The sequence below is a fragment of the Ostrinia nubilalis genome, chromosome 11 (genome assembly GCF_963855985.1).
Source record: "Ostrinia nubilalis chromosome 11, ilOstNubi1.1, whole genome shotgun sequence".
NCBI lineage: Eukaryota > Metazoa > Arthropoda > Insecta > Lepidoptera > Crambidae > Ostrinia > Ostrinia nubilalis.
Genome location: NC_087098.1, coordinates 1,025,754 through 1,039,895, shown reverse-complemented (window position 1 = coordinate 1,039,895; position 14,142 = coordinate 1,025,754). Strand labels below are relative to the sequence as shown.

Below are 14,142 nucleotides of genomic sequence, written 5' to 3'. Positions count from 1 at the left end.
CTTGTTATCCATAAAAAAAAATAATTAAGCAAAATTGTAATGCTAAAGAACACTGGAGTTGTGCTACCAGTGGCCTAATTGACATATTTTGACAGTCAAGATCTCGCTGACGTTAAGAAGTCGTCCCATTGAAAAATAGTTCTAAACCCGTATTCACAAGGGTAATTTTGGATAAAACGATTACTCGATAGGATCGCAATCGCAACTCAGTGTTTTGCTGTCATTGAAGTTTTGTTATGTGAATAAGGCTATAGTTGGTTGGTTAGACTGGTCGAGAATGCTTTAGTGCATTAAGTTCGCCTTATGTACAAATTTATTTTGGCATAAAAGTTTAAATAAATAGTGCACCACTTGGCGCATGAGGTTTGTCACTCACGATGATTATGACAGCGAAATCAATTCATGCACTGAAACAATTGGAGAAATTTTTGCTCACCATTGGCGATTACTGCTCGGTGTTTCTTTACGAGATCAAATCAGAAATGAGGAGATCCGTAAAGGAACTATAAGTCGCTGACATAGCCCGACGGATTAACAAGCTGAAGTGGCAATGGGCAGGGCACATAGTACGCAGAACTGACGGCCGATGAGGCAACAAGGTCCTGGAGTGGAGGTCACGTACCGGAAAACGCAGCGTGGGACGTCTACCCACAAGGTGGACCAACGAGCTCATAAAGGTAGCAGGAAGACGCTGGATGCAGGCCGCTACTAACTGGGCGATGTGGAAATCATTGGATGAGATAAGATAAGATAAATTTATTGAATAAAAACTTAGCCTAAATACAAGAAACTTAAATGGGACTATGAAATTATTTGGTTAGTAACAATATGTTAATTAAGGTAGTATTCGTTCGTTCGTTCGTTCGTTTCAGCCAAATGACGTCCACTGCTGGACAAAGGCCTCCCCCAAGGTTTTCCACAATGAACGGTCCTGCGAAGACGTAGCGTGGGCAGGCCTCCTACTAGGTGGACCGACGATCTGGTAAAGGTCGCGGGAAGAGCCTGGAAGGTAGTATACTAAGCAAAAATGTTTGCCTGTGTTTTAGGTATCCATACTTATTATTGGGGGAGGCCTATGTTCAGCATTGGGCCATTGGACGTCCTGTGGCTGAATTGATGATGTGACGCTGTCTGGCGACTGAAAATACAAACACCCTCGTTGATATTCCCTTTTATGGTTATTATCCACATTACCTTGGGGTACAGCGTGGCCTCGGACAGGTCGTCGAGGTGCAGCGAGCTGAGGTACAGGCGGAACACGCAGCGGTCGTTGGCGCGGAACACGCAGTCGCTCTCCAGGGCTAGTAGCCGCAGCTCTAACAGCGCGCTGTCTAGTTGCCACAGCCGCAAGCTTAATGAGGTAGCCCTGCCGCACACATTTATTCTTCAGACAACAATAGGCTAGATGGCAAAATTTCAATTATTTGTCCGTCAGACAGATAATTAGAAAATAATAGACTCATATTTTTTATTTTCTTTCATAATTAAAAAATAATAGTGCTACATCGAGTTGAAATGGCGCGATACGTCACGCTTGAGTAGAATTTTTACTCAAAAGTGACGTCACGCGACATTTCAACTCAATATAATACTGTGATTATTCGATTATGGAAAAATTTAAAAAATATGAGTCTAATATTTTCTAATTATCTGTCTGACGGACTAAATAGAATCAATCAAATTCATTACCCAGTCATCATCCCTATTGCCAAAATACTCTGAGCAATCCTACTGGCAGTGGCCAGTAGGGCGGACGCTAAGATACTGGCGAAACACAATCTGGAGCTACTAAAATTATAATACAACTGCAGCAACGGCTTCTACTGCGCCGAAAGGGCGGGACAATGACTAGGTTTGAGCTACAGTTAAGTTTTCGAAGCCCCGGTAATGAGTAGCCCTGTCGCACACATTTATGCATTAGACAACCCTGTGCAGTGACGAGAAGTTCCTGAAAGGGGTGAGTTCGAATAGGAAGACAAACGATATGGAGATAAATTTAAACACTTACTTAGATTCAGGAATTAAACGCGTGAAGATTTGAAACTTTCGATTTTAATTACAGTTAGATCGACATATTATTATGCTCAGATTTTGCGTGGTTCGTCGACATTAGATCGTGCACCTAAGTGCCTCTTCTAATCAGAGAGTGGTGGATCATCCGGCGTATCAGATGCACTTTCGCCATTAGATACTGCGTTAGTGCTCATCATCACCCGTTAGAAATGTGAAAAATCAATAGAGAACTTATTTAATGACTCTACGTGACATTAGGCTAAAACTTTTTTTACTGAACTTTACCTGACTGAGTAACTGAACTTGGTGGCGCCCGGCGGCACGGGCGGGTCGGCCTCGGGCTTCATGATGTAGTCCCACAGGGTCTGGGCTCGCGGCGCTACCACCTTCTTTATATTCAGGGTCCGGCGGTTTTGTATCCTATGCAACAGAAGTTAGATTAAATTTATTGGTAGCAAATCATCAATGTATCGTATTAAAACGAAAGTTTTCTCAATCATAGGTCTCAGGTTTTTGCCTTAATCACTTGGCGATCGTAGTGTGATTTATGGCATGATACTCAGTAAGATGTCAAGGGAAGCACCTGGATGCGGGTAGCACTGGACCGTCTTCATCTTGCAAAAGCTTCAAAGCTGCCTTGAAAAAGTGGTCTAAGACCACACTCGTATAGCCTATAATCTAGCAACAAAACTGTCTTCATACATAATCGTTTTCCAACTCGCATCTAGTTATAGCACAGAATAATAATAAGTACTACGTACAGGTTTTCTTCGCGAAGGTATTAAAAAAAATGTATGCTCAATATCGTTAACAATATCGCTCGCACACTCACTGCGGGCGCCCGTCGCACAGTCGCGACAGCAATATAATTACGCGCGAGCGATAAGGATGGGTAGCTTGGGGTCATTGGACAAAATTCTACGTGCTCACGGACCAGGCTTTAGATTCACTGAGGAACTTACTTGTCGCCCACGTACTGCAGGTACTTGACGAGCGTGTGCAGCGCAGGCGCGTGCAGCAGGACCGATAACGCTCCAACATCCACCACTAGGGATTGTTCTACGCTGTGGAAGTGTGTGCGGAACTCCGGGCAGTCAGCGCGCACCTGTAAAGACAAGCTCATTACTGAGTTTCGAGGTGGAGTCACGACTCCACCTTGCGGATGCGGAACGTCCGCATCTTCTTCTTCTTTTCGTGTCGACATCAAACCTACACAGTGTCAGCCCAAAACTCCGCCACAAGGAATGAAACGTCCGCATGAAAACGTTGTAATCAAATCAAATCAAAAATATTTTATTCAATTTAGACCACCAGTGGCACTTATGAACGTCAAAATATAGTAAACTAGCTTTCCGCCCGCGGCTTCGCCCGCGTGGAATTTTGTATGTCACAGAAATACTTTATCGCGCGAGTCCCTGTTTCAAATACCGGGATAAAAATTATCCTATGTCCTTTCCCGGGACTCAAACTAACTCTATGCCAAATTTCATCAAAATCGGTTCAGTGGTTTAGGCGTGAAAGAGAGACAGACAGACAGACAGAGTTACTTTCGCATTTATAATATTAGTATAGATTAAAAAAAAGGTAACCCTTATGGGGCACTTTACATGTCTCCTTATCTTTTTGGCCCTAACAGCGCTAATTGTTTTTAGATCGATTTAAAATTTTCGCTATGGGGCGTTTAGAGGACGCTTGAAAAATGGTCTTATGTTCTAAAGTTTAAGACAAATTGGCCTCAAGCTACAGCACCACCAGGAAAATAAAAAAAAATAATAATAAAATGTTAAGTGTGTAATAATATGTAATATAATGATGCTCCAGCTCTCACCTTCCTATACAGCAGATTAAACAGCTCGCCATCACTTGTCAGCAGTTCCAAGTACTGCCCAGACGCGGCCCGATGCAGCTGTCAGCTGCCAGCTGGACAGCGGGCCCATAAGCACACGCACCATATCTCCACGCTCCAAAATGAGTTGAAGTGTGTAATATGATGAAGCTTCAACTCTCACCTTCCTATACAGCAGATTAAACAGCTCGCCGTCACTTGTCAGCAGTTCCAAGTACTGCCCAGATGCACTTCTATGCAACTTGTCAGCTAACAGCAGTTGTCGAGCCGCCAGCTGGACAGCGGGCCCGTAAGCCATGAGAGCCACGTCCACGCACGCCTTGCTGACACTCAGCATCACGTAGGGTCTGTCTACCTGCTCCGTCGAGCGGGACAGGTTGATCACTATCTCACCTGCACAGGACAAACGTCAATGGGTACTATGTGAATGAAAGGAATAGACATTTTAGGCGCTATTGCTGTTTAGAGTTCTCAGGTGCAGGCAGAAATAATTTAAGAGTCAAATGGCACATTAACTAAAAAACACTTATTCATTCGATGACATACGACACTATAGCAGAATAATGTAGTAAGCTAGTTCTTAATAAAGAGGTCGTGGTCACGTCAAAGGGGACTCAGTTTTTTGTAGAATCTCTCGCTACTTGGCAGAATGTCTGTACTACCAGATATTTCACTGCGCCAGACATACAGTGTCTGTACACTCTCACTCTTTCTGTAGAAAAAGCAAAGGCGACTAGGAGATTAGTGTTCGAAAACTAGGCCTCCCCAACCCGTCTGGAAAGCATGAGGGTTCGTGCATTTGCCTCTGGTTGTATTAGAGAGGGTCGCACGCCTGCAGCTCATAAAGGTAGCAGGAAGGCGCTGGATGTAAACGGCTACCAACCGGGCGATGTGAAAATGATAGGCCTATGTTCAGCAGTGGACGTCCTGTGGCTGAAATGATGATGATGATAATGACTCCTAAAGGCCTATGGCAGCGCATTGGTGACCTGTGGCAGGTCACCAATGCACTGGACCGACCAAGTGAAAACAGCAGTGGGAGACGGCGTATGTGACCGCACCAGACAGTCTGCCAATAGAGAGAGACGGAGGGAAATCGTGCGGAGAGTTGTATCCGCCTCTACAACCGATGTGAACAACGCCTCAACGTGACCACGACCGCTCTGCCAAGAGCGTAACGAATAAGAAGAATAAGGCCTATAGAGACTGTGAGAGGCCACGTTTCCGAACCATAAGTCATCACTGGTAAAGATTATACATACAATGACGTAATAACTCACCGACGACGAACCGCAGCAGCACGTTGATGTGGTTGCTAGGGGACACGTTGTCGTCGAAGCCGGGCAGGTCCACGGAGCGCGCGTACAACTCCATGTCTTCGTCGCTGTGCTCCGCTGAGAGGAAAGCCGGCGCCGCCGCCTGGAAGCCCAGGCGGGCGCCGTCGCGGTCCATGCATGACTCGCCCGCCCTGCGGTAGACATGGAAAACATTTTGTGTCATACATACGGACGGATACGACCTGCAAGCTTTCAAGAGGAGAGCGTATCTTTACCTTAAAGGCCGGCAACGCACCTGTAACGCCCCTGGGTCTGCGGGTGTCTATGGGCGACGGTAATCACTTACCATCAGGTGATCCGTCTGCTCGTTAACATAAGGCTGTACAACCCGTTCGCGCTAAGTTTGCCGGTCCGTGGAATGCGCGTCCCCTCCCCCAACCGCGATTAAACGCAATTAATGTGTCTTATTTTACCCAAATACACAATATCAATAATAATAAATAAAAAATATTTTAAATATAGTTTGTTAACGTTATAGACGCCTTCGAGTAATGTCATATCGCCAGCGGCAAACTTATCGCGAACGGATAGTACGCTAAAACTTGCGCAGGTGCATAGTGTCACAAAATATTATGAGCCGTACGCGTGAAAAAGCGTCTCACGCGTCGATGCCACAGTGCTATTTATTGATAAAGACTCGCGTGTGTGTGTCCCCGAAAGTTTTAGCGAAGGCCCTGAAGAATGGCATCCCAATAACAGACAAACCTATCCATTGGTATGAGCTGCACTTTGTTACAAATACCCGAACCAAATCAAATATTAAGTGAAATGGACAGACAGGCTGTAAGATCAGTGAAGGATTTTCATCAAGGACACGAGTTTCAGTAATGAAGATCACAAAGAAGTCCTTAATCTACAGTGATTCCAACTGTGAGCACAAATACTACGTTAGTCCTGATTGAAAATGATTGAGGTGAAAAATCATAATGCAACAAACAAACCTGCTACTCCTCAAATAAGCCGCCACAATCTTCTGCCTCAGCTTGACCAAGTCAGGGTACTCGGGATCTCCCGTCACTGTGTCCAATTCAAACAATTCAGCCAATTCTGGATCGTCTAGGTCTTCAGCGTAGTCTCCTGAGTCCAGGAATGAGACCGGCACGGTATTGGGGACTGGCATGGGTAAGTTGTCGGCGAAATCTAGGAGAAGACCGATGATGCGGTCTGACAGATTGAATTTTAAGCTGGAGAGAGAGATGTTGAGCTTGTATCTGTAAACAAAAGAAATAAAACTTGTATGCGTGTCAAATTATTTCCTTACTCAAGTGGAGTCGTCAAAATAATCTGTATCTACGTCATAGGGAAAGGATGGTAAGTATCCTTTTTTATGTATAACAAGGCAAATATTTATCCGCAATCGCACCTGGTATTAAGTGAGATGCAGTCTAGGATGGTACATATTATGCCCTTTTTGCCTGCGACATATACTCATCCTTAAATCCCACAATACTTATTTAATAGTTGTTATTATTTACTTTGTTAAGATCAGTTGATATGTTATATATTTAGTAGGTAGCTTTCAATGTCAAGTGATTAGTCAATTGACTGATTGGTGGTCTCGATATTCAACAAACAAATCGCCAGGTCGTATTTTCAAGTCTTACCTCGGCAGCAGCTTGTAGTCTTTCTTGATGCTGTTGGAGAAGACTACTTGCATCTTGATCTTGGGGACCAGGTGCAGCTCGGAGTCCGCGTGCTTTCTCTGCTCCCTCCAGGGGTCGTCCCATTCGCAGAACAACACCTATGATGGTAAAATATGTGTGAGTTGTATGAGCATTATCCGGTTGGTAGCGGCCTGCGTCCAGCGCTTTCCTGCTACCTTTATGATGTCGTCATAAACCAACCGGGTAACATGGAATGCATTGGGGGAGGCCTATGTTCAGCAGTGGACGTCCTATGGCTGAGATGATGATGATGATGATGATGATGTATGAGCGTTTCTGAGAAGAAAGTCCTCATCTTGGCGCCCAAATTTGAACGTTGCTGTCGCGATGCTTATGTAGCATTCTGGTCGAAGCGAGCGAATCGTCGCACTATAAAAGTCTATTAGATAACTTAATGAATAATTTTAAAAATAGGTACTGATTTTGTAGTCTAGTGCTTAACAGAATCAGTGCCCAAAAACGTCAGCGAGACGTAAGATTTGCTTCAGATTTGTGACAGAGCACGTCATAATATGTCGATATGATGTCCCTTCCGTACCGCTTCCATACGTTAGGCACTGACTTAATAGTTAAATGCACTAGGACTAGACCTACAGTTACTTGTTGGTGTGACTACAATCATTATTAAATACAAGTTTGTGTAGATCAGGGATGTTATGGATATCCGTAACCGTAACTTTCGGATATCCGAAATAAAAAAATATTCGTAATCGTAACCATAACCGATTCAAAAGTTTCGGATAGTTTCGGATGTAGGCAGAGTCAAGCAAGTCCCTACGCTGATTTAATTATTGCATTTTGAAATACATGAGTTTTTTCTTAAAAGAAAGCTTTTTTGTGAGACCAAATTCATAAAATAAAATTCATAAAATTCATTTATTTTTGCAAATAGGCTTTTAAAAAGCACTTTTACACGTCCCAATATTAACCCTACCACTGCTTCGGGACAATAAATGGGCCAGTGCTGAGAAGAAGCAGCGCAAGAAACTCGGTCACTATTAAAAGAAGAAGGTAACAGATGCCAAAGAAATTTCTTCTGAACCTACCCATTCTATTCGTAAGGCATGAACTATGATGGACAACTATTGCAATTTGCATTCTATAGCACAGATATCCGTAACCGTAACCGAAAGTTTCGGATATCCGAAATAAAAAAAATATCCGTAACCGTAACCGAAACCGGTATAATATTATTCCAATATCCGTAACCTTAAACATAACCGAAACTACATATCCATAACATCCCTAGTGTAGATATAGTCTGGTCCTAGAGCTCGTAGAATTTTGTCCAATAACCCCTAGCTAGCCATCCTTATCGCTCGCGCGTAATTATGTTGCTATCGCGCTCGCACACTCGCTGCGGGCGCCCGTCGCACAGTCGCGACAGCAATATAATTACGCGCGAGCGATAAGGATGGGTAGCTAGGGGTCATTGGACAAAATTCTACGTGCTCACGGACCGGGCTTTAGTACAGATACAAAATAGGCTTACTTACCTGGCACTCGCATTCAGCATGCAGGCGATCGTAGAGGCGCTCCTCCAGCTCCATGCACGTGGCGTCTTCCAGCGCCAGGTTTGGCGGCTGCAGGTCCGACTTGACCACAATGCGGCTGATGTCCAGGACTAGAAGACGGCCTGACCTGAGAGTGGAATGGTAGGTCAATTTACTGGTCTTTCGAATGTCTAAACATCGTTCTTGTAGCCTTATTTACGTAACAAAACTTCAACGATAACACTGAGTTGCGATCCTATCTACCCGATAGGATCGCAACTCAGTTCGTCTTATCAAAATGACCCTTGTGAATACGGATTTAGAACTGTTTTTCAATGGGACGACTTCTGAACTACAGCGAAATCTTGACTGTCAAAATACGTGAATAAGGGCTATCCTTTTTATACTTAACAGTTGGCGATTGACAGGACCTTAATCTACAGTGGCGCCATCTTGATGAGTGCAAATGCGATAGTCCTCCTACCACTTTAGTGCTCACCAGTTGGTGCCACTGTCTTCGCTACTAGCAAGTGACAGGACCTTACTCTACAGTGGCGCTAACTGGTGAGCGCTAAAACGATAGCCACTGGAGCCACTCATTACGCCACTGGAGTCGTTTCCACATAAGCGCTTTCGAGAGTCGTCGTCGCGACGCCAATGCTGAGCGGCTTCCGAACAAGAAACCCAACAACGGAGTGATTGGGTTGTGTTACTTGTCCGACAAAAACGTTGACGCTGTACGGGCGCTGGCGAGACGACAACGCTCGATTGGCGCTAGTGTGAAGTCGATATTTTATTTTGAATTGCACCTATATTGTACTAATTCGTAGACTGTAAGCAATACTCAACCTTTATTGGCTTCATTGGAGGCCAAGCTGTAGATCCTGGCTATGGAGTTGCAGTAGTGGGAAAGAAAGGTGGGGATAGTTTTGAGTGAGCAGCATACGCGTAGACGGCGCGGCTAACGCAGGGGCGGGCTACTGACGTGCTAAAGGTGTGGTCACCAACCTAGTGGGACATGGTGGCGGGGTCATCGACCTTTTGGACCACGGAAACGTGGTCACCAACCTTTTGGAGCGCTGGGGCGGGATCACCAATCTACTGAGGGGCGGGGCACTGACCTGCCAGGACGTGCGTGTTCAGGCAGCAGCACGCAAGGCGCTCGCACGCTCACACTGACGTGGAACAGCTGACGGCGGCTGACAGCATGTACTAGGGCGGCGCGGCTGACGCATAAGACCCACTGACGTCATAGCGGCGCTTAGGGAGTGGCGGGACATGGCCTTCTAAGGGGGCGTGAGGGGCGGGGTCACTGACCTTCCAGGACGTGCGTGCTCCGGCAGCAACACGCAGGGCGCGCGAACGCTCAGACTGACGTGGAACAGCTGACGGCGGCTCACGGCGTGCAGGAAGGCGGCCCGAGTGGCGGCTGACGTCATCGCGGCGTTTAATGAATGTCATGACCTTCTGAGACCATCTGAGGGGCGTGGTCACTGACCTGCCGGGACGCGCGTGCTCCGGCAGCAGCACGCAAGACGTGCGCACTCTCACTCTGACTTGGAACAGCTTACGGCGGCTGCGGCTGACGCAAGGCAGGCTGCTGACGTCATCGCGGCGCTCAATGAATGTCGCGACCTTCTGGGGGGTGGGAGCGGGGTCACTGACCTGCCAGGACGCGCGTGCTCCGGCAGCAGCACGCAGGGTGCGCGCACGCTCACACTGACGTGGAACAGCTGCCGGCGGCTGACGGCATGTACTATGGCCGCGCGGCTGACGCGGGCAGCCCTAGTGGCGGCTGACGTCATAGCGGCGCTTAGGGAGTGGCGCGACATGGGCCGCGTTTGGAAGAGGTTGATCAGCTCGGTGAACGCGTGCTGTGGGTTGAAAATACGATCCATTAACTTCTAAACACGTAATTATCCTATAATGTAAAGGTCACATTCACAAAAGACCACTCATTCAATAGCAATAAACTGCTCCGTTAAGCTCAAATTGTCGTAAGCGACTGCGAGAGACAGTCGCGGCGACTAAACGCCTGTTCCTGTCTATATTAGCTGTCGTTGTGACTCCGTGACTCTGACGAGCGTCTAGAAAAGTAACGCGACCAAAGTAATGGCATCTTTTGCTTGTGTCCTACGTGGCAGTATGTGACACGTATATCGTGACGCGTTGCACTCATCGCTGACTTAATACACCGTTTGATAGATATGATGTTCAAACTAAGGTGTGTAAAACTGTAACAATAAAAACCTCATAAAGAAAAGTATATGTAAATCTCTATCTAATCTTGGCTCCGGCGCCGGCGCCGCGCTCGGGCGTTAGTAGCGGCACAGTTTTGTCCAATGACCCCAAGCTACCCATCCTTATCGCTCGCGCGTAATTATGTTGCTGTCGCGCTCGCACACTCACTGCGGGCGCCCGTCGCACAGTCGCGACAGCCATATATTTACGCGCGAGCGATAAGGATGGGTAGCTTGGGGTCATTGGACAAAATTCTACGTGCTCACAGACCAGACTATAGTTCCCCATCAGATGACGCGCCCTCGATCACTATGCTCTCTACTCGTGCTGACAGCTGAAATTACGTAAAGTGTCTGTCTCCAACTCACCTCAACATAGAGCAGTTCCACCGGCTCCAACAACACAGTCAGTCCATAATCAGCGTCGCTGTTGACAGGGTTGCGCTCGAAGTCCACAGCGAGCAGGTTGGCTCCGGCGCCGGCGCCGCGCTCGGGCGTTAGTAGCGGCACAATTTTGTCCAATGACCCCAAGCTACCCATCCTTATCGCTCGCGCGTAATTATGTTGCTGTCGCGCTCGCACACTCACTGCGGGCGCCCGTCGCACAGTCGTGACAGCAATATATTTACGCGCGAGCGATAAGGATGGGTAGCTTGGGGTCATTGGACAAAATTCTACGTGCTCACAGACCAGACTATAGTTCCCCGTCAGATGACGCGCCCTCGATCACTATGCTCTCTGCTCGGGCTGACAGCTGAAATTACGTAAAGACAAGTATCTGTCTCCAACTCACCTCCACATAGAGCAGTTCCACCGGCTCCAACAACACAGTGAGACCATAATCAGCGTCGCTGTTGACAGGGTTGCGCTCGAAGTCCACAGCGAGCAGGTTGGCTCCGGCGCCGGCGCCGCACTCGGGCGTTAGTAGCGGCACAATTTTGTCCAATGACCCCAAGCTACCCATCCTTATCGCTCGCGGGTAATTATGTTGCTGTCGCGCTCGCACACTCACTGCGGGCGCCCGTCGCACAGTCGCGACAGCAATATATTTACGCGCGAGCGATAAGGATGGGTAGCTTGGGGTCATTGGACAAAATTCTACGTGCTCACAGACCAGACTATAGTTCCCCGTCAGATGACGCGCCCTCGATCACTATGCTCTCTGCTTAAACTGACAGCTGAAATGACGTAAAGTATCTGTCTCCAACTCACCTCCACATAGAGCAGTTCCACCGGCTCCAACAACACAGTAAGACCATAATCAGCGTCGCTGTGAACAGGGTTGCGCTCAAAGTCTACAGCAAACAGTTTGAGGCACTAGCTCCCCATCAGATGACGCGCCTTCGATCATTATGCTTTCTGCTCGAACTGACAGCTAAAGTTACGTAAAGAAAAGTATCTGTCTCCAACTCACCTCCACATAGAGCAGTTCCACCGGCTCCAACAGCACAGTAAGACCATAATCAGCATCACTATTGACAGGGTTGCGCTCGAAGTCAACAGCGAGCAGGTTGGCTCCGGCGCCGGCGCCGCGCTCGGGCGTCAATAGTGGGACCAACTCGCCGTCGGACGACGCGCCCTCGATCACTATGCTCTCTGCTCGAGCTGACAGCTGAAATGAGATTTGATTAGCTATTAATCGAATATCACACAGTGAAAACTAATAGCTGAAACTTGGCACATACGAGTAAGTAAATGACATTGGGAACTTTTTGCCCCACTTTTCGAAAAGTAGCGGACACAAACGAAACCTATCACAGATGATACATACTAATATCCAATGAATTTCCGTGAATTTTTTATTCTCTGTTATATGGGAATATTGAGAAAATGAAGTTTTAATATTTTATTTTATTTTACATTTAAACTTTTTATTGCATCTAAATATTAATAATATCATCACAAAAATACGCCAAATGACATCTGTCGTTGTGATCTGTGCGCTCCCGTGTTTTTTAACTTATTGCTGAACCAACTGATTGCTTTGTATTACGGACATTATCGAGTTTGCTCTTTGATTGGGTTCAGTAAAGAACCTTATTACTATATGATAAATAAACACTTGGTGATGATGATTATTATTAATTATTTATTATAAAAAATATTTTGAAATTGTCAAATACAGTATATTAGTTTATTAATATACTTAAGTAAAAAATACACACATACTTAGGTAACATTTTTGACGACCTCCGTGGCGGAGAGGCGCACACACCGGTTTTCAAGATGTGCCGGGCCAATCCTGAGGTCCCGGGTTCGATTCCCGGCCGGGACAATATAGAAAACGATCTTTTCACATTGTCTCTGGTTTGGGTGTGTTGTGGTTCGTCGTTCCCGATTTCCATAACACAAATGCCTTAGCTACTTATTTTGGGTTGGAGTAATGTATGAGATGTTGTCTAATATTAATTTATTTATAATATTTTATTTATTTATATTATTTTATTTATATTTTTTATTTATTTATATTATTTTATTTACCTTATTGGTTACTCTGCAATGCCAAACAACATACAATGTAAAAATATCAAATCATTTTAGACAAATATATTTTAAACTTAGACTCGTCATATCTCAGAATTCCCATATATCACAACATAGCGCTTTAAGTGAATATACAACGTGTCCCAAAATTCAAGGATAAGCCGGCGCCGCAGGATGGACATAGTCATGACTACTTTAGGAAAAATAAGAAAAAAAATCTATCTCAATTATTTTTTAAGTTACACAATAAATTATGAAATTCGTCGGAAATTGACACCCCTTATGATATTTTACATTACCACGACCACAATTTTTCAAATACTTCTGTTTTTTTGTTTGTATCGGCAACTTAAGTAGTGCTGCTGTCCTCTCCAATTCTTAAAACCGTCAGAATCCTTGCAGTTTTTACACAAAAGTTAATCAAAATATGATATTTCCTTAAAATTTTGAACGATTTTTACTTTCACTCCACTTTGACTCGTCGTTTTGTAATAAAACAGTATGAACACTACTGCGGCAAGTTTTTTATAAAGTTGCCGCAACTATCCAAGATTCCAAAATGGTATAATACTCTAAGAAAACTATTCGCAATAAAGATATGCGTACCATTTTTACAAGCACTTCGCTTGTTAGTTAGTATGGGATAAATCTTGCAATTAAATTTAAAACCAGTTCTCCTCAACCAATTGAGCTGAAATTTGGTATACTTATGTAAATACGATGACATTGCAATATTATGGTATCATTGAGCTGGATGGAATCTGGAGGTGGCCATAGGAACTTCTAAACGACACGGCGGAATCGCATCTAGTTTGGGTTCGTTGGATATCTTTTCGAAGCACTTTAGTGCTAGATGATGTCCAGGGTCCTGATGATGAAGTCAAGAGGTGGCCAGGAGCTGGCCAAAGGAACTCCTAATCGAAATGGCGGAAGATTATCGAGTTTGGGTTCGTTGGATTTGACTTCCCGAGCACTTGGACCATGAGATTGAGAAACAACTAAAAAGTGTAAAATAAAGTTATAATAAAAAAAACTTTTTTAAAAACAAGCATTAATGCGAAATTT

At 45.3% G+C, this 14,142-nt stretch overlaps 1 protein-coding gene across 1 annotated transcript in view; it reads right to left on the bottom strand.

Annotated features, from left to right (window-relative positions):
- The window catches only part of LOC135075960 (intermembrane lipid transfer protein VPS13A-like), a 101,254-nt gene that overhangs the window by 73,466 nt on the left and 13,646 nt on the right, over positions 1 to 14,142 (bottom strand). The window contains exons 9-18 of the mRNA XM_063970407.1: positions 12,008 to 12,205; positions 10,019 to 10,227; positions 8,357 to 8,501; positions 6,801 to 6,937; positions 6,138 to 6,407; positions 5,140 to 5,327; positions 4,023 to 4,252; positions 2,976 to 3,118; positions 2,299 to 2,433; positions 1,195 to 1,366 (exon numbers count right to left, since the gene is read on the bottom strand). Coding sequence (XP_063826477.1) covers positions 1,195 to 1,366; positions 2,299 to 2,433; positions 2,976 to 3,118; positions 4,023 to 4,252; positions 5,140 to 5,327; positions 6,138 to 6,407; positions 6,801 to 6,937; positions 8,357 to 8,501; positions 10,019 to 10,227; positions 12,008 to 12,205 — 1,827 coding nt within the window. The remainder of the gene's footprint in view (positions 1 to 1,194; positions 1,367 to 2,298; positions 2,434 to 2,975; positions 3,119 to 4,022; positions 4,253 to 5,139; positions 5,328 to 6,137; positions 6,408 to 6,800; positions 6,938 to 8,356; positions 8,502 to 10,018; positions 10,228 to 12,007; positions 12,206 to 14,142) is intronic.